At 44.1% G+C, this 27,871-nt stretch overlaps 2 protein-coding genes across 7 annotated transcripts in view; one reads left to right on the top strand and one right to left on the bottom strand.

Annotated features, from left to right (window-relative positions):
- The window catches only part of fam13a (family with sequence similarity 13 member A), a 38,860-nt gene extending 25,512 nt beyond the window's left edge, over positions 1-13,348 (top strand). For 2 of the 6 annotated variants that reach the window (XM_037471118.2, XM_062564422.1), the window contains 12 exons: positions 2,456-2,612; positions 4,760-4,825; positions 6,539-6,755; positions 6,844-6,985; positions 7,247-7,328; positions 7,424-7,629; positions 7,727-7,810; positions 8,407-8,502; positions 9,411-9,494; positions 11,542-11,738; positions 11,876-11,977; positions 12,080-13,348. In XM_037471118.2, coding sequence (XP_037327015.2) covers positions 2,456-2,612; positions 4,760-4,825; positions 6,539-6,755; positions 6,844-6,985; positions 7,247-7,328; positions 7,424-7,629; positions 7,727-7,810; positions 8,407-8,502; positions 9,411-9,494; positions 11,542-11,738; positions 11,876-11,977; positions 12,080-12,203 — 1,557 coding nt within the window. In that variant the 3' untranslated portion in view covers positions 12,204-13,348. The other 4 variants (XM_037471121.2, XM_037471122.2, XM_037471123.2 and 1 more) reach the window with 4 other exon arrangements.
- Positions 13,349-13,476: 128 nt separating this feature from the next.
- On the bottom strand, positions 13,477-27,635 carry herc3 (HECT and RLD domain containing E3 ubiquitin protein ligase 3). The gene is made up of 25 exons (XM_037471125.2): positions 27,518-27,635; positions 26,402-26,746; positions 25,656-25,815; positions 25,233-25,309; positions 24,881-25,102; positions 24,629-24,720; positions 24,228-24,358; positions 23,988-24,139; positions 23,669-23,742; positions 22,905-23,029; positions 22,724-22,783; positions 21,768-21,879; positions 21,005-21,194; positions 20,714-20,877; positions 20,517-20,630; positions 20,206-20,229; positions 19,998-20,096; positions 19,714-19,884; positions 19,471-19,614; positions 19,042-19,208; positions 18,342-18,408; positions 17,899-17,981; positions 16,570-16,753; positions 15,818-15,920; positions 13,477-15,569 (listed from the first exon to the last, which is right to left on the bottom strand). The coding sequence occupies exons 2-25, from the start codon at positions 26,622-26,624 to the stop codon at positions 15,361-15,363; spliced, it is 3,147 nt and encodes a 1,048-aa protein (XP_037327022.1). The 5' UTR covers positions 26,625-26,746; positions 27,518-27,635; the 3' UTR covers positions 13,477-15,360.
- Positions 27,636-27,871: the final 236 nt, after the last annotated feature.

Below are 27,871 nucleotides of genomic sequence, written 5' to 3'. Positions count from 1 at the left end.
TTTGGTAGCGAATGAAGCTTTTCAAAGCAAGTAGGCGCAACATTTCTGCATCTTTTCAGGTAGAACTGAACTGAACAATAAATCATTCCTTTAAAAAAACAAATCAAAAGATGAAAAGATGGTAATGAATGACGTGTTCTGAGGTGTGAAAAGAAATCTGTGCAAACACGTCCTCTGCTCAGCCAAAAGCACAACACCTTCATCTCAGTGTGTTTTAAGTGTGATGTCTTAATGTGCGTCTAAGCTTACGTCCTGTAAACATACCCACCTTCGGAATATGTTGTAGTCCTTACATCAGAAAGGAGACAGCGCATTTTATTTTGCAGCTGATTTGGTATTTCCCTGGATGGGTTACTTTTTTCCTTTTCTTTTCTAATTGTTGCCAGAATACTCGCGTCAGAAAGCGCACGCGTTTTTTTAATAAGTGTTTGGAGAGAGACGGTGTGGGAGAGCAAAAAGAAAACAAAGCTATCAGACGGGAAGCTTATGACGGGCCAAATCCTCCACTTTGTTTGCCCGCGTCCAAAGTCATGTGCCGTCTCAGTGAAAGGGCCCTTGAATTCCTCGGTGTTTGTTTGTACTCGGTGCGTAAGCACCTACAACACAGGTGAATCAAACAGATTTTCATTGCATCTGTCATTGTGCTGCAGCTGATCCACACTTCATCTTGGGGGCGGTTTATTCTCTCTAGACTGATCAACTCTCCCCACGCCCCTCCCCATTTAGTTTGCAGCCTACAAAATATGTCCATAGTCATGTGCATGTAAAAGAAATTGACCAGAAATTGGCTTTTTGCTTTTATTTCATAACGAGTGCCCGATGGTAGCGCTTAACAAGAAGCCATATAGAGTAAATTAGTCTACCAGCAACACGTTTAGAACATGGCAGACACACGCAGCTAATTAACAAAAAAACACTGTAACAAATACTGTAACAACAAGTCTATATCTGTGGATCGTACCACTGTGATCCATCAAAAACAAGGCGCTAATTGGCAAAAAAAAACACTAACGTTGACACACAAAGAGCTTTATTGATCTCGAGAACAGCAGTGCCGCTGTGATTATGGGATCTCGAATGTTGATTGAGTGAGCTGGTGCGGCATGTACTTTTTTCACGGAGGGACAATGAGGGGAAGCGCTGCTCGGGGGACGTTTCTGCTGCTGTTGACCCCCCCCCCCCCCCTGGTCTGTGTGTTATTTGGACACTTAATGCCACTAACGATCCCCATCACATCAAAGAAAATGCTCCCGCTTAGAGACGAGGAGACGGCGTGATTACTCCCTGTGTTTTATTTTTGTTTTGGCCTCACTTTTCGCCACGAGCGCTTAAACACCTGAGACTAATTACGCCGCTGACTCCTTAATCTCACATGGAGTTGCCTGCAAAAACAACAACAACAAGGGGGAAAACAAAAAAAGCAAGGGCTGTTGTGACCAGATTCAAGTGCAGACCTCCCAGTGAGCCGCCAGTGGCATTCATGAGGTCTGGTGTGATCAGCCTCCTCTAAAAATAGCCTCGTCCCAGCCCAGGCGGAGGAAATGGGACCCCCTCAATGCATAACGACCCCCCCCCCCCCCTCCCGTGGACACATTCTCAATCCATGACCTGTTGAGTGGGTTTGATAATATAAATAAAAATGCCCCTATAATTTGATCCTCATATTATATTTATAACTTATATTTGAGCTTGAGAAAATTAGATGGGGGAGGACAGAGCTGGTGTGTGTGTGTGGGGGGGGGGGGTGGGGGGGGAAGAGACAGACAGACATACATGAAGATCGAGACAAAAAAACACCCTGTCAGGCTACGTGTGCTGGCTCACATTCCGTTTTTGTTTTTTCTCTCTCTCTCTCTCTCTCTCTCGTCCCACCCCTCCCGTCTGCTCTTGCTGCTTGGTGAAACAAACAAGTCCAGAGCAGCGTCAGGGTGGGGAATACAAACATGTCAGGGAGGGGAGAAAGCTCTAGAAAGGAGGACTACTGTAGAGCGAGAAAGTAAGCGAGCGAAGGGGGAGGGGCGAGAGGGAGACAGACAGGGGGGGGCGGGGTCAGGGATTCCAATGGGAGGACGACGAGGCGGAGCCAAACCCTCCCTGCGCTCGCGCTCGCTCTCACACACACACACACACACACACACACAGAGACACACACACACACACACAGAGACACACACACACACACGCATAAGCGCACGCGAGCCCAAAGACAGATGGGCGGATTTTTTGACCACGTATGCAGCCAATCTCTTGCGGGGAAAAGCCCCTTCTCCCTCCCCTCCCCTCCTCCCCCTCTCCCCACGCCCCTCCTCCCCGGGGCTGGGCCGGACCGCGGGAGTGGCGTTGCGGCCCCGACTTAAAGCGCGCGTGTGTGTGTGTGTGTGTGTGTCCGCGGGCTGGCCATCGTCAGTTGTGAGCGCTCATCTCCCTTTTCTTCCGTGATCTCATGGTCGTGCAGACGCTCAGGATGAAGATCCAGGAGTCGCCCGTCGCGTGCGACGCGGGGAGGGTCGGCGGCGGCGGCGGAGGAGGAGAGGCGCGAGGCTCCGACCAGGAGCGCGAGGAGGTGCCTCGTCTGGACCTGACGGGACTTACTGAGGAAAACAACTGGGGAGGTAAAGCTCTCCAACCGCCCGATGTGCTTTTATTTTTGCACGCCCGAATTGTTCTCTTCGCTGCAGAACATGCCCGCCGCTTTTTTTCTCCCCCCCCCACCTTTCTTAACATAAACATGCTCGGACGTATCTCTGCACATTGGGGTCTGGGTAGCAGCTGCACACCTCCTGTCCCCTCTCTCCTCCCCCCACCACCCAATGTGCATATCCTGCTCGCTTTCGTGTTCAAATATTCTCCAGACACCTACTGTGTATATCTGGCTTTAAAAACCCACTGGATCGTATTTGCTTAGCTGGGGAGATAAGGAAGTTATCTCTGCAGACAGTTTGTTGTTTTGTTGCTGTTGAGCTAGACCTCATGGGGACCTCGATTGTGAAGTTTAGAGCCACTCTTGTGATCATTTTAAAGAGAAAACGGTGTTTGTTAGATTGTTGTTTTTTTACTAGGATGTATCTTACTTGGGAATTTCCTGCACTGAAATGTGTTGCTGTAGTTCCCAGTCAGAAATCAATCATTAAATGGGAGCTGGAATGGAGATACTTGTGCACAAGATGAACTTGGCTTGCAATCCGAGAGGTTGAATTTTCAATGTTTCAATGTGAGCTCTTGAATGTTTACTTTCTCACTTGTCAATGATGATGGTGATTTTGTATTTAATGCCAGCTTTGCAAATGATCCACTTAATATGCATCTCATGAATATTGTCACGAGCATTGCATTAAGGCTCTGTTCTGCAAGTCAGACCTCCTATTTAGTGCGTTGTTATCGTGTGTATTAATGCACTGGTGTTGGCGTTCTGTGCAGAAACTGTGCTCAATTGCACGTGCACTGACACTGTGATTGTTTTACTTGGAGGTTGCGACACAGCAGAGGAGGGTGGAGGAACCTCTGGGCTGAGTTTTGTTGAACTGTTCACTGCAGTGACAGCCGACAGGTCCATTTGTTACAGTTAAAAGGACACGTAGGCACATGTTTTGACTCCCACCTCCACGGTTTCCTGTTTGAATGTTGCAATCACAGCAACATATTCCATGCTACAAATCCCTCAGCCTTTACAGCCTCATGGTTTGAGCTTGCATGGTTCGTGGAGCTCTCTAGTGGTCGAAAGGGATACGTGGACAAATGACAGAGCTCTGTGAGAGGTTGTTGCTGCTGCTGCTGGAAAGCATTTGCATCACGAGCATGTCTAGCAATTCATGATTGTGCCTGAGCCAATTGTTCAGTCTGTTTCCTAAAGGTGTGGCGTTGGTTGGTTGAGCTCCTTGAGTCTGTGCACACTGTCTCTGATTGTGCTCGCTTGTAATCCAAAATGCATTTAGTTTGAAGGAGGGCTTAGCTTTGTGCAGCCTATTCAGTAAATGTCTCCTCTAGACGGCTGTATTTTGTGCTGATATTCTGAAGACATTTTCCAGGTGAACACTTGCGTAACAGTTGGGTTCTTAAATCTCCTTTGCTGTACATTGTGCCCTGACTGCATAACTGAGTGTGCGGCAGCAGGGACGCCACAGCGAGTCGGCATGATTGGTTGTGACAGGCTGTTCGTGACCACCATTTCTCCTTTTGGGTGCATGAGATGGCAAACGGATCAGCAGATCCATTGAAGCACGAGAGCTAGGGGGTCTTGCTGTAACAAAAACTGCAATTGCATATGCATTGTGCAAAAGTTGAACTAGTGAGGGTTCTTTTTATGTGCTTAGTCTTTATGAAAAAGAACCAAAGAGGGATTTATGTTCTTGCAAAACGAGCCAGCATGAATAATCGGTTGTTCGAGGCGTATAATGGTTCTTTAGGGGATTTGTTCTTACTGTAAGGAGTGTAATACAGTGCATGTGGACGTGTCGGTGGGATGAGTCCAGTAGGCAGGGGTGGGAGGCCTTTGTCCCAGTACACTTTGTGCCAGCGCCTGTCATGGTGACCTGATATTTACCGCTGCTCTGTCCTTGTCCTTCTGCCGGCGATGCTGGAAAGCCATTAAAAGGCATTCCAACAGGAAGAGGCAAGAGACAGTAGCTTGTGTGTCTCGCTAAACAAGGTTTAGGAAGAGACTTGTTTTGTTTGTTTTATTTCCTGTATTTGTTCTTCCTTCCTTTGCTTTGATCATCTGGTCCTTTACGTCCTCCCTATTTTCTTCTTTTTATTCCTCCAGATTCTCCGTTCTTTAACACCCCCTTCCTTGATTTCAAAACCATTTTTCCTCCAAGTTGTTGTGATGGTAAGTGTTGCGTTACGTCACCTTCCGAGTGAAAGAAAGAAAAAGCTGTCCGGGTGACCTTTTCCACGGCATGGCAACAAATGCTCGAATGATCTGGAACATTGTCGCAAGCGTCTCACTCACACAGCAACCTTTTAGTGAAATGGCAAACTGCATGTTTTTTTTTGTTTTTGTTTCAGTCTAGTTAATCCTGAACCATCAGTAAGCGGTTTGATTTAAAGGATTCATTTCAAATGTCATGGAGCCTCAGTGGCCAGCGACACCACTCTGCACCCCGCTAGGTAACAGACCACCAAATGAAGACATTCACTGTGATTTAGGGCCTCACCTGCTGCTGTGGGCGAGCGCAAAACCGACCAGAGGGCGACTACTTAATAAACTGCACGTAGCTAAAACTACGGGAGGACCCCTGGGACAAGATCTGGAATCTGAGCTAAGAAAAATAGATTGTTTGCAGTTTTAGACTGCATACATATTTTCTCATGTGTTTTCTGACACTTTGAGTGTTTGCACCGACGGGTGGTTTCCCTGGCAGCTTGTTTTCTCTCCCTCCAGCGCTCCTCGCTGTGCAACAACTCCTCTGTATATTCCTAGAGTCCCTCGACGCCTGATGTTACAGCTCCCGTCGTTTTCATGAAATCCACTTTACTGTTCCTGCTGACTTTAATGTTTTGATACAGTTTCTTCCACCCTCTTATTATAAGAGGGAGCTCTGATATTTCCCAGTCCAGTCTTTCTCCCATGCACACGTACTTGGACAGACGCTGAATAGCTTCATCTGTCGCCGTGCGGAGTGGAAACTAAAACACAAACTCATCACCGTCCCTCTCAGCGGGGGTTGCCTGCTGACATTATCCCACAGAGAGCCAGGCATTATTAATAGCCCGAGATTGTCAGGGGTATCTGCATGGCTATTTTCACCAGGGGTGAATATTGCCAGGGTGAAGACTGTGACCAGGGGATGAACAGAGAGGGAGGGGGGAGGGAGAGAAAAGGAGGGAGGGAGGGAGGGAGGGCGCGTCTGACCCACAGTTACAAAACAACATCTGTGACTGTCGAGCCCCGGAGGAAGGTTTTGGTCCCACAACGGTTTTTAAAGAGAGCAGCTTCCTCGTGTCCAGCGACTTTCACATCGCCAATTAGGATCCGAAAAGATTCTTTAGCTGGGACAGAAATTACCTGTAACTGTATTGGAAGATAATAAGGGCTGATCTTTAGGAAAATTAAGATATAGTTGGAGTTGCAGAGAAAATCTGAAGTCATCGTATGTTAATTAGTCTTAAAATGGAATTTTCTGGGTATTTTCCACAATGTTTTGACATTATGTGAAGCAAATGCTTATTGATCTGCATTTTAATCAATGATGGAATAATATGTCAACAATCAGAATTTTAAGGCATTTAAAAAACAAGTACATTATAAAATGGGTTAGGTTCTTTTTAGTTTTAGTTCTTAAGTGGGTTCTTTTAAGTTATTTACTTACTGAATCATTTTATATCTCTACAGTAGCTACAGAGCTTTTGGGCATAATATGGTAAATCTCCTGTCTGTGTTTGTCTTTTTTTGGCCAGCTTGCACCACATTTCTGAACTCCTCAGACTAACCTGTCTTTGGTTGCCATTGTGTGGAGTTTGTTGCCTGACTTTGACAGCAGAGCATCCAAAGTGGCCCATTTTTTTTAAAAACAAAGTGTGTTGTTTTTTTATTTCTCAGAGCCGGTCCCAGCGTACCCTCACATGCAGAGGGAGAGCATGGACCGCGAGGAGGCCCGCCTGTCCCCCCACGCCGGGGGACGTTTGATCCGCCAGCTGGTTGAGGAGGACACCGACCCGATGCTGTCACCTCGTTTCTATGGCTACGGACAGTGCCAGCAGTACCTGGACGACACCGAAGTGCCTCCCTCGCCTCCAAACGCACACTCGTTTGTCAGGTACAACAACTTCACGGGTGTTTATGTAGAGGCGAGTTGAACGGAGCCGTCGGTGACACTAACAACGCGATCGCGTCCCCCCCCGCAGCCGCAGGAGGAGTTCGTCCCTCGGCTCCTGCGACGACGACAGAGAGGAGCTGACGTCCGCTCAGCTCACAAAGAGGATTCATGTGCTGAGGAAGAAGATCCACAGGTTTGAGGAGAGGTTTGAAGAGGAGCGTAAATACAGGGTACGCAAGTGTTGCATCTTTGTTCAATCCGTTAAAAAAGGTCGTTGACCGTCTGAGGAGACGCCTGTGACTCTATGAAACTGATTTTAAATCAAGATTAAAGGTCATGTTTGTTTTAAAGGCCATTTGCTTCATAAAAATGCTGTTAATCCCAGACGGAGCCCTAGATTTATGATCCATATTGTTACGTCACGTGAGCATTGTGAAAGAGAATCCGTTCTCATCAATTCTTTTGTTTTTTTTTTCTTTCTTCCTATCCAGCCCTCCCACTGTGATAAATCTGAAAACCCAGAGGTGCTGAGATGGGTTAATGAACTGGCTAAGCTTCGCAAAGAGCTAAAAGGTAAAGACACAGAAAGGAAGACTCCACGACGGGAGCGAGGGAGGGAACTAAAATCAAAACTCACAATATCGTCCTGCCCTTCCCCCTCTGTTCAGAAAGCAAGCTGATGAAGTCTGAGGAAGACCTGCCGCCTCTGACCCGCCAGCGCAGCAACACGCTGCCCAAAAGCTTCGGCTCACAGCTGGAGAAGAAACCCCCGCAGGAGAAAGTGCCGAAGCCCCCGGTGGAAAGCAGCCTGGAGACGATTCTGAAGAAGCTGCAAGAGAAGAGAGAGGAAGTGAACCGTCCAGAAGACATCAAGGTAAGACCGTGACGCACAACGGAATAATCCGCAAATTTTAAAAGCAGACGGACACAGAGGGAACTTTAATTTCTGAAATGATCCGATGTGCTGACAGGATATGACGCGGGAGCAGATCGGAGCGGAGAAGGTCGCCCTGCAGAAGGCTCTTCTCTACTACGAGAGCATACACGGTCGACCCGTAAGTCCTCCTTCAAATAAACAAATGCACGGATACGCAATGAACGGTACTGTCAAATATCCTGCCTGGCCATGTTGGCCCCAAAATCTTGTTTACCGCTTCGCTGTGACCCAGATTGCAAGTGAAGGATGAATAATGTCTCAAGCCGGAGCGGCGTGTTCATCACGATTAGCGTTCACAGTGTGACTGTTTACTAGAAAGGGAAGGGATGGGATTCTTTTGGTGCCTTTTTTTATATATCTCAATTTGTCACAGTGTGTGCTGTTTAGAATACAGAACTATATAAAAACATCACTCTGTGTTTGTCAGACCCAGATTAAATGGCAATAATTGTGCCCTTTAGTCCCTGCTGGCGTTGTTGCATATCAGGAAGTGCAGCTGACCTTTCTGTCACCTCCTCACGCCGCGTTCCTCTTTGGTCTTCGTGGTCAACGACCCTCACGCTCCGCAGAACAGGCTGAAGAGTTGTTAGCTGTCTGGGGAGAGCTGTCGTTTATTGTTATGTCAACGCCGTGGCTGGCCGGTCGGAGGAGGCCAGAACGCCGGCCTAACAGCTAACAACTTGTCCCCTCGCTCTCTCCCCTTTGCTACTGCAGGTCACCAAGAGCGAGAGGCAAATCATGAAGCCCCTGTACGACCGGTATCGTCTGGTGAAGCAGATCCTGTGCAGAGCCTCGACCATCCCCGTCATTGTAAGGACCGCATCCTAAACCTGCACTCCTTTCCCTCCCCCCCCCCCCTTCTTTCTATGCAGCCGCGGGCGGCAAAGATCACTGCATTGTCAAAGCATCTGCGGGCCCTTAATCCCAGCTCACGTTGGCTTTAGGGCCGGCCGTGGGACCCGGTGGCAGCCGCGCTACAAATGCGCTCTCCGCCTTTTCTAAGTCCAGCTTTGGCAGCTCTGTGACTCCCTCAGTCCAGAAGCGGGTCATAGGTGGCAGATTGAGCACACAGGAAGTGACATCACGAAAAGCCGATTGCAGGAGCGGGTCGGACTTTACTTTGATACGAGGAGTTGTTTGCTCATACTTAACTTTCTTACATACGAAACTACACGTACTGTTGCTAATGCTACTGTGTTGCAGTACTAGTTTTAAGTGTTGTTTGTAAACTCAACTATTTAATAACCATTTATATTATGTAAGATATGATTATAAGTATATATCCGTTACATAATGTGCTACCTTTAATCCCCGTCATGCAATTTGAGAGTTATGTCGCAGCACTTTTATTATGCCAGAAGACTGTTCCAGCTTTTAACCCCTCAAGCCACTCTTTGTTTTTTTTAATAATTTAAAAATGTAGCCCTTTGATTCATTTAGAAAATGTTTTTATTGTACACATCTCAGTAAGCAAGAAATAAGCAGCCGTTGAGCTATTTGGATCTCAAAGTTGTTCACACAGAGAGAATCCCCTAAATAGGTTAACTAACCTTTAGTCTTCGGATGTGTTCAACGGGCTGTTTGTTAAGGCCAATTAGAATGATTGTCATTTGGACCTCCCATTGAAAACAAAGCTTGGGTAAACACCTGAGGGAAAGAGGCCTTGCTGTGATCATCACCAGCGCGGGTTAACGCCTCCTTCTTAACCGTCACCACAGGGCTCTCCTTCCAGCAAGCGCAGAGGGCCCCTCCTTCAGCCCATTATCGAGGGCGAAACCGCACTCTTCTTCGATGACATCAAGGTGACGAGCTGCTGCCGCTGCTGCTGCCGCTTGAGCAATCAGTCGCCAGCTCCGATTTCCCCGCCTCGTCCCGCCTCCCCCCCCCTCATTTAACTACCCCCCTCTAATGAACCTGATTGCTGCCTGTTGATTGGGCGGTCCCCCGTTTCCTGTCACCAGCTCCTGTAGAGACGTTGAATCAGTAGCTGCCTGGATGTGACATTTGAACTGCTCCGTGATTTGTAAATGTTGGGTGTCGAAAAGGTCATTCTGGTTAATTACAACCTGGGGTCTTATTTCTTACTAGTGATGAAAGGGATTATGACTGTACGGAAAACAAACACTATGTAGTAGAGTATATTTCTTGTACACAAAAACCACTGAGCTATCAGCTAAGACAACGACTATAGTGAGTGGAAACACCTGAAGACCAACATAAAACATACAAAAACAAGAGTCCACCTTAAATAAGTCCCATTCAATTAATCCCTTCAGTTATCTTTGACCTCTTTTTACAACCTGCTTGATGATTTGATCTCAGTAATGACTTTGAATAACAAATTACAGTAAAAGCTAAAAGAAAATAAGACCCAGGTTGCAATGAAGCCCAGGGGTGTGTGTGTTTTTTTTTTTTCAAGAGAAAAACCTAATCAAAAGCCAAATTGTGGTGCTCTGTGTATTTAGCTGCAGTTGTTTCAGGACTTGTTCTCGGTAGACTTTGTGTCTTCTGGTTGACTGCCTCCATTAACTCCATCCACACGCGCACACACACACTCTCACACTAACGGGTGTCGACATGAATCACAAGGAGCGCCCAGGAAAGTGCATTTTGCTGCTGTACCGCCATCGTTTCTAAGCACTGGCGACTAACTGCACGACCCTCATGCACCGGGTGATCCAGTCCGGAAGACGACAGCATCTTATTTTCTTTTTCTTTTTTCTTCTTCTTCTTCTTTTTTTTTCTTCTTACAGTTTTTCTCCATTGCTTTGGCTCAATTCTTGAAACAGAAATTACATTCTCAAAGCTCTTAATGCATTTGGTAAAATAGCCTATATGGTTCAGCACAACTACATAGATCACCTTCAAAAGGTCATATCTCACCCAAAACAGTTAACTCAAGCTTCAAAACCAAATCACTTTCTCATAAAAATAGTCAGTGCCCCCAAAATGAAAAGTCCTTTTGTCATTGTTTAAACACTGCAGGTCAAAATGTTTAGTTGTTTTGTCACTATGGCAGAGGACCATTGAAATCCCTCATGTCCACCAGTCTTAGCCCAGTCCTTCATTGACAATGGTTACTGTACTGTTTTTTTTGTCTAGCTAACAGAATAAAAAAGGATTTTAGGGTAAGATTAGCCTCCAAGGTTTGACATCACACATTGCACTCGTACTACCGTAAATTGTAATTGCAATTATCATTCACAAACATAAAATAACTTCCATCCATCAAAGTAAAAAGCAGCATAATATACTGTAAAATAAACACAGAAACAAAAACCAATGTAAATGATATGCATACTACAGTGCTGTAAATAAAGCCGGTCAAAGAATAGATAAAATAAAGTTCTAGTTTCACCTGACTGTCAATTGTTGTAATACTGTGAATTTATCAAATGTTATTCATGGTATTATGTTCTTGAGTAATTTTGACAATTGAACAGACTATTGTGCATGACTTATACAATGAAAATACGCTGAGACGTTTTGGAGCGAAAAACAATTAGACTGAGAATCAACAATCAGTTTAGATCAACAAGATCTATTCACTTGGAAATTGTGCTAAACGTAGGCTACATGAACTTAATCATTTGCAAAGATGTACTGAGACATTGAGACATGTACTTAGACATTTACAATTTAACCAAATGAATGAGATATTCAATTCTGTATTGAGAAATTGCTAAGTTGTTTGCAGGTTTGTCCATGTTGTTTTGAGAATGTCATTTCTGTTTCAAAAAATGAGCCAAACCAATGGAGAAAAACTGTAATGCCACAGCACGACTCGGTCTCCACGTCCTGCGGCCGCCCTGGTTGAACCCCCCCCCCCTTTTTTTCTTTCCCCTGCAGGAGGAGGAGGACGGCTCGGAGGACGAGGGAGACGCAAAGACGCAGTTCAGCGTGACGGCGCCGGCGGACGCCGGCGTGCTCGGCTTCCTGGACCACGTGGAGGAGGAAGGCGACGGTTTCATTTCACCCGTGGACGAACTATCGCCCTCCAAGAACACGACGGACATGAGGCTGTCCAACCTGCACGCCGCCACCGCGTAAGAGTCAAAGACGACCTGGCGACGGCTTTTAATGTTTAGCCCAAGAAATATTTTTCCACCACTTTTTTAGATGCCCTTTTAACAAATTGAAATATTCTTTGCCCGAGGTATTTAAATATCTGTTTTTCTTTCAGGCAGGAACTCGTGGAGCAACTCCAAGAGACCCGAGAGGAGAAGAAGAGACTTCGCAAGAACCTGAAAGAGTTTGAGGAACAGTTCTTTAGACAAAATGGAAGGTAAAAGATTGCATTGACAAAAGGGGAGAGGACGTGATTAGTTTGCTTTGCCCTGCTGAACCATCCCCCGTTTTCTGAATGTTTGTCGTCTTATTCCCGTAGAAATGTGCAGAAGGAGGACCGCTCCCCCTTGGCAGTGGAGTACAACGAATACAAGCACGTTAAAGCCAAACTGCGGCTGCTGGAGGTTCTCATCAGCAAAAGAGAGTCCACAAAATTGACCTGAGACGGCGACGACAACAACAACAACAACAACAACAACAACAAAAAGAGACTATTAAATGACTTCAGAGGGACAAACGCATCCCACCAGGTTTGAGAAAAATGTCTTGATTTTCCTCAGCGCGGACATCTGTGCCGCTGGTGTTTCTGGCCGAGGGGGAAACCGTTTCTGTCGAGCTCCGCTGGGTTTTCCCTCCGGAGCCGGCAGGGAGTCGCCAATTTGAAGCGTCAAAGTCACCTGAGAAGTTCCCCCTTCAACAAACACCTCTCCTTCCCAAGAGGACGTTTCTTGAGACGCACTCAGATATAATGAATTGCAGTTTTATTGCTAATAATTTATTTCTATATTTTTGAATGTTTTTATTGTAAAACAAATGTTATTTTTCTGACGCTTTGCTGTAGAGGTCTTAAAGAAAATCGTTGTAAGTAAAATAATAGATATGTATTGCTATTTTGAAAGAAGGATTTTTGCGATTAAGATGTTTGTGTATTTTTGTAAGGGAGACTTTACCATTTGTATAACTTCAATCAGCGTATTCGGCATTCAGTTAATGTTAATAGCTTTCTCTATTCCTGTTTTGACCATCATGTAATATACAAAACAATCCGTTGTTTCTTGTCTTAAAGTATTTGCTCACTAAAATAAGTGGTTTCTGTAATACAACCCAAAGACTCAGAGTACAAACTACTAACCAAAATAGCTCAATCTCAATAAAACAACTACTTTTACTTACAAATTATTTTTGTGATCACTGGTACTTAAACATTTAACTGTATATCTTCTGCGTTTTCTCTATTTACCTCGTGTCAAATAAGCTATTTGTCTTGAAATCTGTTGTTTTTGCTCCCATTCATAGACTTGGATGTTTGTGAGGTGACTCAAAAGCTGAAATCTTTTTTACAGCGGTGTGTTTTTCCTTCTCATCTTCCTTTAGAGCTTTTGTAAATATGGATCACCTTTTGTATGTTTACATTTCTGTGAGCGAGTACATTTTCCCTTTCTTTCTCCAAAATGGATGATTTATCAGTGTGAATTTCGTTTACTGAATGTAAACACTGGCAAGGCTTAATGAATTTTAAGTGTGTACATTTTAGTACATAAATTGTATTTTGTATATAATATGAATTAAATCATATTTTTAAGAGTTCCCCGCTGTGTGGCTTTCCTCAGTGTATAACTGTTGAGATGTTTGAGTTGAGAAAAAAAGTTTGCCGTATTTAACAATTTTAATGCTGGACAAATAGATAACTTTCATTATTGATGAATGTCAAGATAAGATTAATGTTTTCTGTAGCACATTAAAGGAGCAAGAAAAGTAAAAAGGCCTGCAAAACCCTGCAGGATAAATGAGCTATAAACAAATACTATCTTAACATGTGTGTACATGCAGCACAGCGCAAAGTGTTTCAGATCTTCAGCAGCATAAGAGCTTTTCTGGGCTGTTTCTCTTTACTGCAGAAAAGATCAGTGTGACCGGATAGTTGGGACAGAAAAAGTAATTTATTGTCTGGAATCACTGACACCGTAGTATTGAATATAAACTATTTCACAAACTTCCCACCAATGCAACCTGATTAAACAGCCGTTTGGAATAACATGTTTGATTGTAAGGATAAACGCGGCATGAGGGCAAAGCCATGTGATACAAACAACTGACTCAAATCTTTATTTAGGTTATTTGCCCACACTTGCATATATTGTCGTCCTGCAAAAATATCACAATTGAATTATCTGCAACAAACTAATCACGATTTATACATTTTAGTGATTCTGAATGTACCATCAAGTGAAATTTTCGGACGTTTATTCGCTTTTGGGTTCAGAGTAAATGTTAGCTTAGCCGTGTTAGCTAAGCCCCGTTAGCTTAGTCCTGTAAAAAGAGCGGTTACAATTAGCCTTTGAGCTAAGCCAACCTGCCCGAGTGCTGTAAAATGGGTTCGATATTCTCATCTAACTCTCTGCAAGAAAGCTAATAAGTGTATTTCCCCAAAATATCACATTTCTTAAAATGACATTCCAGTTTTTGCTTTCATTCAAGAGCATGCACACAAGACAACAACCACTAAAAAAATAACTTTGAAAGTCAGCTTTTCATGTAGGTTTTGTTGTAGAAGGCAACGCTGTTGAATGCAGGTTAAGATCAAGTCGGCTGCTCCGTGATCCACAGCTCAAACCAAAGGGATTGCAAATAATATTCACACAACATGTCATCCGCCACCCTTCTGCTCGCCGAATACTCTCCCATTAACAAGATTATAGGTAACGATTATATTCAAAGTACGATTTACATACATATTTACTTAAATTATAATTTGTCAAAAAAAATAGCCATTCTATTTGTTGAAGTAAAAGTAACAAAAAGCAAGTTCATTGTCTCAAAGTAATAACATAGTTCTTTAAAAAGGTAGAAAATAGAATTTAAGGAGTTAAATATAAAATACACAACTTTTGGGGGAGGAGAAAAAAAAAAAAAAAAAGACAAAAACACCCAAAGACGGAGCTTCTCAACCTCCTGTAGCCCTCGCCCGTTTGATCCCAAAAGTTGTAGGATTTGATGGGATTAATATTAACTTAATGCAACTTAATATGGAGTTGGATGAGACTCATTGATGGTGAATGCACACAGACTAGTTAATAAATACAGGGGAAGCGATTCAACACTTTGTTTGGCGGGCGATATTTGTGTGTCCAACTGAATGAGTCTGGCATACCGACAGCAACAGTTAGTCTGCGTCACTGCAGCACTCATTGCAAAATCACAAATGTCACCCGGAGCTAATAAAGGGTGGTAAAGTTTTCTCTAACAAAAGTAGCAAACCAGTGACTATCAACTACTGAACACTTTCTTATATTGATGGAAATTCTTATATAAAAAAACACAAAATATGGGAGCATTTTTTCCATATTGAGACTTATTGGACTCCATATTTAAAAATAGCTTCCGAATGGTGTGCAAAAGGTTGAGAAACCGCCCAAAGCAATAAAAACAATAACACTCTGCATGTGCACAGATAGACCTTCGAGATTTACTATGTTCAACAATCTAGTGAGGGCATGTAAAAGAGACTGACCTTCCCGTCTCCTGAAGTCCCCCCCCTCCCCCCCGCCCCCCCCTTATTGCTGTTAAAGTGCATTAAAGCGGTTGCTCGCCTCCTCCTGCTCAGACCAGGCTGAAGCCCTCGTACTGCTCCACGGCCCGAGTGAGGCGGCGGCGCAGGGTCTCTTTGGTCTGGTAGCGGGGCAAGTCCAGCAGGTTGTAGCAGGTGTGGGCCACCGGCAGGTAGTGCTCCTCCGCCGTGGTGGACTGGATGGCGATACGCAGGCTCTCCATGCCGTGGATGGGGATGCGGTCGCTGCCGGTCAGGAACACTTGAGGGCAGGAAGGCACAGAGGGACGAGTCAAAAAAGTGGTTCTGAGACGCGTTTAGAATACTAAATAATGTTAAATAAAGCGGCACAATTGGCCTTTTTATTTACGACACCGCCGCCCCCCCCGAGACACTTTGTCATGAGGACAGAAGGAGCCGGGGATCGTGTCTCTATCCCCTGAAAAACATCACTTTTTGCTGAGGCTATTTGAAAAAAAAAAACTGACTCTTTCAACATTAAATACTTACACAAGAACTGTTTCTTCTTCTCCAGAGGGAACTCGTGGAAAACTTCCCAGAACAATCTGACGGTTGGGTGGGTGGCTGTGTATTCCCCTTTGTAGACAGCATTCTGCAGAGAGAAAAGATTTGGTGAGAAAATGCTTTCCTTGTTCCATCATAACACAAAGCCGAAATTCATAACTTTTTATAAATCTTGATTTTTCTTGCACAATATCTTTTGAGGCTTTCACACGTTTTTTTTTTGTAAGCCCGACAAAGCAGAAAATGTGCGTTTCTTTTGCAAAAAGACTCCTCTCCTCCTACTTGGCTTCGCAGCCTGGATGAGCTAAATCCTCCCTGGCCAAGATACACGCCTTAATTGCGCCGGCTCTCTATTACTGGGCTTCTGTGTAGAACCCGGCTGCCGCTCGGCACTGGGGAATAACATGTCCTCCAAGCCTGCAGCTGCCGAACAAACACTACAGGTGGAAGTGTGTGAAAGTTATCGTCCATGTGTTACTCCTCGGCACTGTGTGCTAGTGGAAAATACTACAGACTTTGTCAGTTATACCGGGAGGATTGTGACAGATTCTGATGATGTAACAGTCAAATTTCCAACTCATGTTCAACAAGATAGTCGCCAGTCAATACGAGTACAACTACAAGCTTGAGATGTGACCAGGACACAAAGTGGTTTAAAATCCAGCTGCAGAACAGAATCCCGTCGGACTTGTGGCGACAAATGTTTACACTCCCACATTGTCAAACCACACGCTGACCTTCTCCATCTCCTCCCAATTGTAGTTGTTGTTGCCCACCACCATGGCCATCAGCTCAGACGGCTGGAACAGCGGCAGGATCTCCCCGCCGCACACCTTCAGGAAGCCGGAGGAGAAGGCCGAGTACTGCTCGCTTACAGAGGCTGAGAACACGTAGCGCAGGTAGGCCTCCACAAACTCCTTCCTGAAAACACAAACACACAGCTTAAGTAAACATTCGGAGCCGTTCATTTGTTCTGCGCTGCAGCTGCATCCTCCCGGCTAAGTTTATATGGAAAAAAATGCATCGAGACGTCAAGGTGTGACTGTAAACACTCGCTTCCTCCTCCATTGTGTCCGAGCACGAGTGTGTGTGTGTGTGTTACAGTTAATGTGATTACAATAACAGATGTTACTCATTATAAGCCAGAGTGTGTTTACATCTCAGTGAGGTCTTGCAGCAGAGGTTGATCAGATAGGGAAAATAGATCATCTCTTTCATAGTTACAAGAACACACGTTTCAGCTGACCATTATTTAAGATATGATGCAATTTCACCAGCAGAAATACAATCTCGGAATTTGATTGTATAGCAATGCATTAATAATAAATAAATGGATTTTTGTAAATTAATAATGCATAGCTCTGGGTCGTCCACACCTTTTTTTAGACTTGTGTTTGAGGTCAATATGGAACTATTGACACGAAGATATATTTTACCACTTTGTTTACCTGGATTAGATTTTGCTGTCCTTTGCTGATAAAGGGAAACACCTGCAGGTCTGATCTGATGTGCAAACATCAGTGTGTGTGTGTATATATATATATTTAAAGAAACAGATCCAACTCATAGCCCAGTGTGTGGACAGTATTTGTGTACAGTCTTACTTTGATGGAGTGAAGCAAAACATCAACCCGTTTCGAATTGTCTGAATCCTATTTGGATCCGAGTAGCACGACGTGATTGGTGTTTGGTTTCCAATCAATTCTGCTAGGTTTGTTGTCGAGAAATGTATATGATCGCAATTATCACCGTGGAACCTTCTTGCCGAGCCGCTTTGTTCGTTAGCAGCACACTTTGACCGATAAACATGAAACATGAAAATTGGTCCTGTACGCTCCATTTGTTGTGCTAATTTGCATCGGATGCTTTCTAACTCTTTTAATACTTGGAGTTGTGTTAGGTTTTAAAATGTATGTTTAAAAATGCTCCAGAGTTTTATATGCTGGTCTTTTAGACAGAACAGAGCGTTAAAATGTACGTCAAAGAAGAGGAGGTAAAATGGGCTACCCAGTGAAGAGCAGCTGATGACATCGTAGCCTTAACAGAAAAAAATAGAGCTGCCCGACCTGTTGTTTTTGTCCACACTGACGCCTTCTCCTCCAGGAATGAGTTCCTTGACTTCTGTCATCCCGTAGTTCTCCCTGGTGATCTGAAGAAAAATGTGAGTGCATATACATCATGTTTCTTGCGTTTGACTGTTACTATGATTCTATATATAATCCTGATATATCCTATTTCCCGCATGGTTAGTAAAATACAAACCAAACTGCATCAGTGAGCCACACTAAAATCTTTTTTTAGTATTCACGTATCCTAAATTGATCGAAATCAAATTGCCTTTTAAAAGATTTACATCTTCAGTAGAGATGTAACGGCGTGGATCTGACAGCCAGAGGTGGAGAAGAGAAGAAACGGGCATGTTGTCTGTTTTTGTCTTTTCATTTGGTTTTGTTGGATGTGAGAAAAGGTCTTATCCTTAAAGAGATAAAAGGTGAAAAGTTGGGCTTACAGCAAAGTTGAGCAGAAACGTCTCCTCCACATCACCTCCGTCATAGTCTAGAAGATGCTGTAGACTCCTGCAGAAGGATTAAGAGAAGATAATGTCCCAGAGAAACAACACCATCACCACACACCGTTGTGCGAGTGGAGGACAGACACAATCTAATATTCTTATTTGTGGGATGTAAAATAAAACATGAAAAAGTCAGAATCACAATTATTAAAAAAAAAAAAAAAAAAACGTTCACCAAGAAAGTCATCAGTACGTTTCATACGAAAAATAACTTCTCCATGCATATCGTCATCATGTAAAGCTGAGGACTTTTCATTTCCTAAATCGTTCATTCGTTCACCAGTTCACCAGTTCATTACTTTAGGTTTAAATCTGTCCCAGTTTGATTTTAAAAAGGAAAACTTAGGATCAGCTGATTGGATCACACGGAAATTGTCTGTTGAAATACAGAGTGGGGACAAATTAGCTAATAAACCCACAGGAAATGTTGAAATCACGCTGAAACCATTATCTCTTTTCTCAGTGTGAGACAGGTGATAGAAGTGTGTACACAATGAACAACAAAACTAATGCCTTGACCTGACTCAACATGTGGGCCCAATCAAGACAACTTGTGCGGAGTGGTCTCCAACGTCGGAGGAACCTAAAAGTGTCCTTCACCGCTTCCCCTCACGTGTAACGCTCGGACGTCAGTCACCTGGCCTCGGTGGGGGACAGCTCCTTGAAGTCATCCAGGGTCGGCGACACGTTGAGCAGCTTCTTGTAGAGGACCAGGGGGAAGTGGAGGTCCACCACAGTGGAGTTGTAGATGGCCAGACCGCAGATGATCCCGATCAGGTGAAACCAGTTCTGCTCGACAAAACACTGGAGACACACAAGTGGAAGTCGTTTGACGATTGGCAGTAATTCATTCCATTTAAAATGCTCAAGTTAAGATTCCTTTTTAAGTGTTAATACACAAGTAGTGTTTGTCTTTATATGTATTTTTCACTGGCCTCAATTTCTCGGCCTTAAGTTCCATAAGGTCTAATTGAAAATAATCCATCTATTTAGGTTTAAATAGGGCAAAATAGGACAACAAAACAGCATAACACAAACATCCCTGTTTGGACAGGTGTAAACCTACTTTGTCTGAGAACCACAGCAGGTTGGACTCTTTGTAATGAGTGAACATCCCGTACACAGGATCCATCAGCTCCTTCAACAGCAGCAGGAAGAACTCCTTTGTCACTCCACCTGCATCAACGGCCTCCTCTCCGTCAAAGATCACCTGGGAGGATGCAGGGAGGAGAAGATCACATCAAAAAAAAAAAAAAAAAAAAAATCACAGAACTGCAGTGGCCTTCAAAAGCTCGGACGTAGCTCTCACCTTGAGTGGTTTCTTGAGGTCCACGTCAGAGTACATGGTGAGCTCTCGCAGCGTGTCGCTTACTAAATGGTCCCTGCGCACATGCAAAACCAAGTAAGGGTTCCTGGCGAATTGGGGCTCCAGCGTGAGCAGCATGAAGACGTTGTGGAGGTTCGCGCCGCTCACTGCTATCTGGGTGCCCGGTCACAGGTTGAGGTGGGAAAAGGCGAGAGGAGAGAGAGTCAAACTCGAATGGGTCGAAAAACGGTCGAACGAAGCAGTAGGACCACGTCTGGTGGTGGTACCTGCATCTGCAGTTCAGCGTCCGTTTGCAACATGGTCGTCTTGGCTCGTGCGTTCAGTATGAACGGGTAGGCACATAGGTTCACTGAGGGAAAGTCCCCCTGCAACACAAATTAGGAATTATACTTAGTCTCATATACATTTAAAGAAAAAGGTATATTATATTAAGGTAGAAATTATATGTTAAAAAAAAGAAAGAAAATCAGGTACCTCTGAAGGGGAGGATGATATTTTCTGGAAAACAAAAATGAGAGAATGCAAAGTCATTTGACCTGATTTGAAGTAACAAAAGGAAAAGACAAGCAGCTTTTATGAGATGAAACTACATCCATCCATCGTCAAAGTGGTCGGGGGGGGGGGCTTGTCCGCCAACTAAGACACTTATTAGACGGAGAAAACGGATTCACAGCAGGAGGAAAGATGAAATTCCTCACAGTCTCTGCAAAGACTAAAGATGGCACGAGTCCGTGCGTGTTCGTGTAGCTTAAGCAACAAGGAAGAGAAATATTATCAGTACTCACAATGTCAGCTTTATTCAGAAACCATTTGAGGTAGTCTTCCTGGATGTCCACCAGGCTGGTGATGTCGGGGATATAAAAGCGGTTGTACTCCACGTGGCGGGCCTTTAAGTTTACCTGGTGACACGGAACAGCGACGGTTTAACTCAACCACCAACGAGCTACGGGATAGCGCTGGTTCACAGGAGGCGGATGGATACCTTGTGGAGTTTCTCCAGCAGCCTTAGAGTGGCGACGAAATAGTTCTCGTAGAAAACCGGTACGAGCAGCGTCCTGCCTCCCGTTAGCATAAACACCACGATGCTCTTGTACATGTCGACCATCCTGGTGAACAGGCGGTCGTCAACGAAGCACCACCAGTTGTCTGCAGGGACGGAGAAACAACAGCGGATGAAGAAGCCGACGCACGGTGGATGAGAAGCGCAGTGATGCTGTGGGCTCAATGTAAAGCAAAAAAAAAAAAAAAAATAGAAGAAAAAGTTAGAGGATACCCAATACTTTGCTGGGGTTGGCGTCAAGCCGGAGGATGGCCATCGCCAGGGGGATAGTGAGGCGGATGTAGTTCTTGGAGTCAAACAGGCCCGGGTACTCGGACAAGATGAGGTAGATCCTCATGGCTTCCACGTCGGGAGGGGAGCGCGGCAGCTGAGGGATCAACAGACTCTCAAAACTCTTGGTGGCCTAAATGGAGAGTCAGACACAGAACAAGGAAGGACCGGTTTAACAGATTGTCAATCAGCTTTTAATTCCACAGGAATGAGCCGCAATGTTTGTAATGTACTTTATTATGATTTGTTTGAAAGTATCATTAAGGAAAGCAGAAATCTGAAAAAGGTGAATTTTTGAATTCCAAAACAGCTGGAATGGAAATGATCCGTCACTAAATGTAGGAAGAGGCTTGTAGTTTGGATGTGGCCTGAGCCTGATGTTGGGTTGAGGAGCACGATGAACCCCAAACGTGTCATTACGGAGCCGATGCTAGAGGTTAGGACTCAATCCTGCAGCTTGCCGCATGAGTAGGAGGGGAACTTTGTGTACTATCAAAACACGCCCAATGTGCATTTCAGAATGTACAGTCTCGTTTCCACAAGCCAGTAATCCAGCCCTGTGTTTCTATCCCAGATGACAGAAACCAGACCATGGAGCTAGTTTGAGTATTTGCTCAACAACAAAACTTAAATCATTTGAAGCGGTGGCTCAGCAGAGCAGAAAAGAGAAATAAGAGCAATTCTTAAAAGCACTTCTAGTCAATACCTGCTCCAGAAGTCCAGAGAACGCCGGTTTGCTGAGCGTGTCGAACAGCTTTCTGACCGAGTTGAGATCGATGCCCGAGATCTTGGGGTTGGTTTTGAAGTGTGTGTCGTCACTGAGAAAGCAGACAAAACGTATGATTATGTGTCAGCTATTCATGACGACGTCGGTGACGACCAACGGGACAAACGGAGGTCTGACCTCGGATTCTTGGACGATGAGGCGAAGCCTCGGTGCTAAAAAAAAATTCCCGTTACTTTGGATTAAAGCGCAGACGTTTAGGTGAACACGCGGCCTAAAGAGGTATCAAAGTCCATCCCTAAGTAGATGTCCTCTTCGGCCTCGGGGATGCCGAGGATAGGGAGCGCAGAGCGAGGCCCAAAGCCAACAGAACCCCGCCAGCGTGAAGGATAGCGGCTATTTACAGTGTAAGCCTCCATTTGAATACAACACGGGATGTGTTTTGTCGTAACGCAAATACATCAGATCTGATCTAGTGGAGACTGGATGCCAAACAAGAAAAGATAGTACGCCGAGAATGAGCCCTGCCCTACAGTACTTTCATTTTGAGAATCCTGTGAGCTGAAAAAAAAAAAAAGAAGTAGAGCAATTCTGGGGCTCAAACATAATCCAAATAAATGGGAAACGGCTACGCTTCAAACAAGAATTATTGGGGGGGGTTTTGGGTCCCGAACAACACTTTAAGCAAACTTAATCTGCTTAGCTGCCCGTGCTCGAATGCATGTTCGTTATATTTATTCATTTATTATTGCTACAATTCAAGCCAAATATTTTTATTAAAAAATAAATCTTAATAAAATGACCTGTAATCATTCTAGACCTCTAACATCCCCCAAAACTTTTTTTGACGTAGTATTTATTTATTTTTAACTCTTTTCCAGGGCCTCTCAAGTTGGTTGAATACAGCATTAGAGTTGTGCACGTGGCTTTTAACGTACCTTTGGTCCAAAAAGCTGGCGTTCCAACAAGCCGTAGAGGAGAGTTGAATTATAATGTCACTGAGCACACAAAACATAAAACAGAGTCTGGTTGTGAGAGAAGTCATAATACAATTGATTCAACATAAATCATTACAAAAAAAACAAAAAATATTTATCAAATATTGATTATTGAACTGACTTTGTGACAGTGGAATCTGTGTTGTACATCAGCTTTAACCTCCATGAATTTATTCTTTCACAATTGATGGGGGAGACTGATTTACTGACACCAATGACTCTGAAGTCTTCTGCGGGGACGGAACTCTGCAGAGAGGAAGAGAAACAGAAACCACATAACAGTACAAACATTTGGCCGATTGTTGGATTTGGGGCTTTTGTCTATCGTGTCTCTTTCCCTCTATAAGATAGAACAAATAGGTCACAGTTTTAGTCCAAATTTGCTAGATATTCATAACATACAATTACTACATAGACAGTCAGGCTTGTTGACAACGAACTGCTTATAGTGCACATTATTGCCACCATGTGGTGAAATTAAACATATATAAAATAAATCCTATTATTGTGATGATGATGATTGAGCCACATAGTTTTAAATTGTTTGTGTTATATTTATGATTAGATTACAGTTTGGGTTGTGGTTTTAGTGCTGAATGGAAGCCGAAATACATTGACCAGACAGAAAAACTTAAGACACTTTATTTCCTCTTTGCATGACACAATTCATTGTGTTTTGTTACTTTAGTTAACAAGTATATGTGCAGTAAAAATACTTCCACGAATTATGTTTTAAAAATTATGTTTTGAATTAAATAACAGCAATCAACATGGAAAAGTCTAACAGATTTAGACGGATTGGAAGTCAACTAATGCAAATAAAATAACAGTTATTATTCAGGAAACAAATAGGCTAGGAAGGTAACTAACAATTAAATAACCTACCTGGTCATTGGAGTACAATAAGAAGCTATGGTCTCCACCACAGATTATTTTGGTCACTGTACATTGTTTTGATCCTGAAAAAACAGTAAGGAAAGAGAAACAAAGAAAATAATTCACTGGCCAACATTCCATTACAGTTAATCAAATAGTTACAGAGTGTAGTTGTATTTCTTGCTTTTTTTTATTATACAAAAAATAATTTCCAACAAAATTTCTACATTGAATCTTTCTAAAATAGTTTACACAGATGTCCACTACATTAAATCATCAACAAACGCATTAACATGATGAAAAAAGACTGTGCAAGTCTTCTGCTCACCTGTTCTGTGAGAACTTCCAGTCAGGAAACTGGCCTTCACTGGACACGGGCTCCTGGCATCTCCCAGTAGTCCCGTGCCCAGCTGCCCATGGCTGTTGCAACCAAATGCATACACCACTTCAGAAGACGGCACGAAGGCCAACGTGTGGCGCCTGGCAGAAGTTGGGGAATAACGACCATGGGGCTTAATCAACGCCGTTTGGGCTTCGCCAAAAGATTCTTTAACGGCAGAGACCCTACCTGCCACAGGTGATCTGGGACACCTCGGAGCCCATGAGCTCCAGCACTCGCCTGGGTAGAAGTTCATTATTGGTGGAGCCGTGACCCAGCTGACCCCACGAGCCCTCGCCAAATGTAAACAAGCCTCCGTCCTGCCGGAGACACGACACAGAACTCAGAGATTTTCGGCATAGTGATGCAGTTACTCAAAAGGAAAATACGGTTTGCTCTGGGATTGCGTGATGAGATTCTTTAGATTTAGACAGTCTGGGTGGAATAAGATTTAGATTTAGTTGGGAGTAGTGGTAGTAGTTACAATAAAGCAGGTATACTCTCATTGATAACTCAGCATTTGGTACCCTCATGGTATTATAATTCCACTTTGAAGGGCTCTTGGGTTTTTTTTCTGTCCTTTCGCGTACCTTTGTGAGGGCTGCTGTATGTTCATTTCCACAGCTGATATAACAAACTTTTTGAGATCTCAAAAATTTGATATGACACGGGACCGCTCGATCTGAGAAAGGAAGCACAAACAATCAAAAAGGTCACATGGTCCTACGCGGTTCGATGGATCTACAAATGAGCGGCGCCACTTCTCCGTCTGCATCGAGCGTCGCACATCTGGGACTTCACTGCCTTTTTTTTTTTTTTTCTTCTATCCAGCTCATTATTACCTTGTTCATCGTTGAGACCAAGCTGTCCAGCTCTGTTCTTGCCCCAACCGAACACAGCCCCCGACAAGGAGAGAGCAAAGCTGTGGTCTCCCCCGGCGGTTATCTGTGCCAGAGGAATACCCGACAGAGACTTCAGTGGGTGAGGGAACAGCTTGCTGGGCTCTCCTTTGCCCAGGCCGAGCTGGCCGCTGGTGTTCTGGCCCCACGTGAACAGCTGGCCATCTGGGGGGGGACAGAGGAGGAAAAAATAAGTTTCTCTTCATCTAGGGCCGATTACTCAAAGTACAGGTACACGTGTGGTGGATGAAAGGACACATCGAGAGTGTGCAAACATCTCTCTAGTCTTGCGAACCTCTAGAAAGTGCAATGCAGTGCTGGTTCCCACACATTACTTGAGCGATCCGCTGCTCACACAGCCTTTTGACCAACCTGAGGGAAAATAAAAATGTCTGTTAGTCAATCAGATGCTGCCAGAGTCACATGTCCAAGAGCAAGCCACCTCACGAACAAGTCAGTTATTATTTTCAGGGAAATTTCTCGTAGCTATCAGACGAGTCTCTAATAGTCTGAAAATTAACAAGTAGTTATTCATTTGTACATCATTATTTCCTGGGAACGTGATCGGTTGATGGCATTACCGTTTCAGATGTATGGGTCGCTACGAATTGAACCCAGCGCTAACGCTTTACGTGTTTAAACCTCCAATCCCCTCATTTAAGTCATTTATATGTTACGTTTCCTCCACGATGATCTACTCACTCACTCACTCACTCACCGCGGGATTCGAACGGTCGCCTCCGCAGTCCCGAGGCCGAGCTGGCCCTCTTCTCCAGCTCCCCATGCAAACACTTGACCCTCCTCGTTCACGGCCATTGAATGGGACTGACCACTCGACACCATTGTTATAATCTGTGTATCCAGAGCTCCCACAAGCTCTGTTGAGAGGAGGAGGAAGAGCGTCAGCAGTTTGATGACCACAATGATCACAATTCATCACAAAACTAACCCGTGGGAAGCTACAGATTCCACTTTACCTTAAAGATTTAATTTTCTTCATGAAATACTTTTTTGAATAGGTATATATATATATATATATATATATATATATATACACACACATTTGCTGAAGTTCCAATGATTCTTGCATTTATTCATCGTTGTTAAAGCTTCACACTGATGCCGAGACAAAGTACCACTAACTTCCTCCCAAATGACGCAAACACAATCCCACAACTGTCTGCGATCACTTCACAAGCCTCGAGTCTCTCACATCTCCAAGAAATGGTAACGAAACCCTCTGAGAAAAAAAACAACACTCTGTGCAGTTTACTTTGCATTTTGCTCAAATACTTAGTTGTTCTCCTCTATTATACTCTAGTCCCACCAGTTATGTGATACGTGTTTTAGTTGAATACGTTTTAAAATGAACATCTTCTAACCAAGGAGTGTGGTGCAACAGTCTAGAGCATGCAATGATAAATCCAAAGGTCACGGAATATGCTGTTTGCGAGGAAAGCTTACCTGGGGAAGTCCCTGGTTTGCTGTGGCCCAGCTGTCCACAGCTGTTAGAACCACATGTGTACACACTGCCATCGTGCAGCAGGAACATTGAGTGTTGCCCTCCACAAGCTACTTCTTTCAGTCCCTTGCCACTGAACACGTGACAGTTTCTCGGCTCAAACATGGGGCTCCTGTCAATACCGATACCCAGCTGTCCGTCCTTTGCATTTCCCCAACAGAGCATGTCGACGAAGAAAGAGGGGATGAGCACCAAGCTAAAAGAGGCGGCGCGAGGGACGGCCAGATGGAGGAAGATCACAAAATACTTAGCAGCCCCGCTTTCTCCTCTTCATATAAAGTCCAACCCTGGGGAAAAAAATAAGGTATTAATTTCATCTTTCTTAATTAGGAAAAAAATGTGCTCCATGTGAGAACACCTAATGAGTAAACTATGGTTTTGGAAGTGTGATTGTTTGGGAATGGTGTAAGCTGTATCACAGGAGAGGGGGCAGTGCATTTAAATAAACTCAGCGTAATCCCTGCTTATGCAGCTCCATGCAGTCTTGCCTCACTGTCAGTCCACATGCGTTACATGCATGCATGTTACTGACCGGCTTAGCCACGGGCAATAAACAAATTGGAATGTACGTTATAAGGGAAAACTAATTAGGAGACTGAAAAGACATGAACAGAGGAAAGCAGAATGAAAATATATAAAAATACAAATTAAAAATCTGTGTCTCAGTGTGATCTGTATCTTAGGTGGTGCACAGGTCCAGGATCTGTACTGACGTGCGTTAAAGGTTACGTTAGCTTGCCGATGGGCAGATAGTGAAGAGGAGTGGCCTGCGATATGAATACATTAAAATCACAGTATGCAGGAGAAACTAAATATCCCAAAGCACCTAACTGACACTAACCCATTAAGAAAAATAACGTAGCCAAATCAGACGTTGCTGATCCACATCGGCCATACTAGTTCATAGTTCCCTATTTAACCTTAGCAAGCTACAGAGACGCCGACTGTCAGTGTGATAGCTAAATCCAAAGAAATCCACTCGTCAAACGATGTCTAAATTGTCAGTAAAACAGTGTCGTTACACTGCAAGATGATCGAAAATCAAATGAGGTGTTTACCTGGATATATGCATCCTGTTTTGGGGCGTCAAGCTTCGGCTCTCCTCATAAAACAAACGAGGAAGTACAGGGTACCACAGCTGTTACGTCACTGGACCTTTAAGTCTGGGAGGCAGGCGATTGGCCCGCCAATCAGGAAGTGTTCGAGTTTCGTCGATGATACAACCAGAGCACTTTAGTGAGAGTCGCGTCTAACGCGATCACGATTTACCTCTCTAAGCTGAGTACAGTAGCATCGGAATGGAACTTTCGTGATAGACTTGCTCGGATTTTTATAGAAGGATGTTCATAGACAAAAGTTTAAAAAAAAATGACTTCATGATGGCACTAGAAGAAAAGTTATTCTCTTCACGC

Source organism: Pungitius pungitius, chromosome 9 (assembly GCF_949316345.1).
Source record: "Pungitius pungitius chromosome 9, fPunPun2.1, whole genome shotgun sequence".
Lineage (NCBI taxonomy): Eukaryota > Metazoa > Chordata > Actinopteri > Perciformes > Gasterosteidae > Pungitius > Pungitius pungitius.
This window is presented reverse-complemented; position numbering and strand designations above follow the sequence as displayed.

Bases quoted from the DNA above. Each gene is read 5' to 3' on its own strand.
- herc3 (XM_037471125.2), bottom strand. From the start codon at position 26,624: ATGCTCTGTTGGGGAAATGCAAAGGACGGACAGCTGGGTATCGGTATT. The intron at 19,885-19,997 runs GTACCACCACCA...CCGGGCACCCAG, and splicing joins ACGCTGAACTGCAGATGCAG to ATAGCAGTGAGCGGCGCGAA. The intron at 18,409-19,041 runs GTGACTGACGTC...ATCCTTCTGCAG, and splicing joins CTGTCCCCCACCGAGGCCAG to GAGTCTACAGCATCTTCTAG.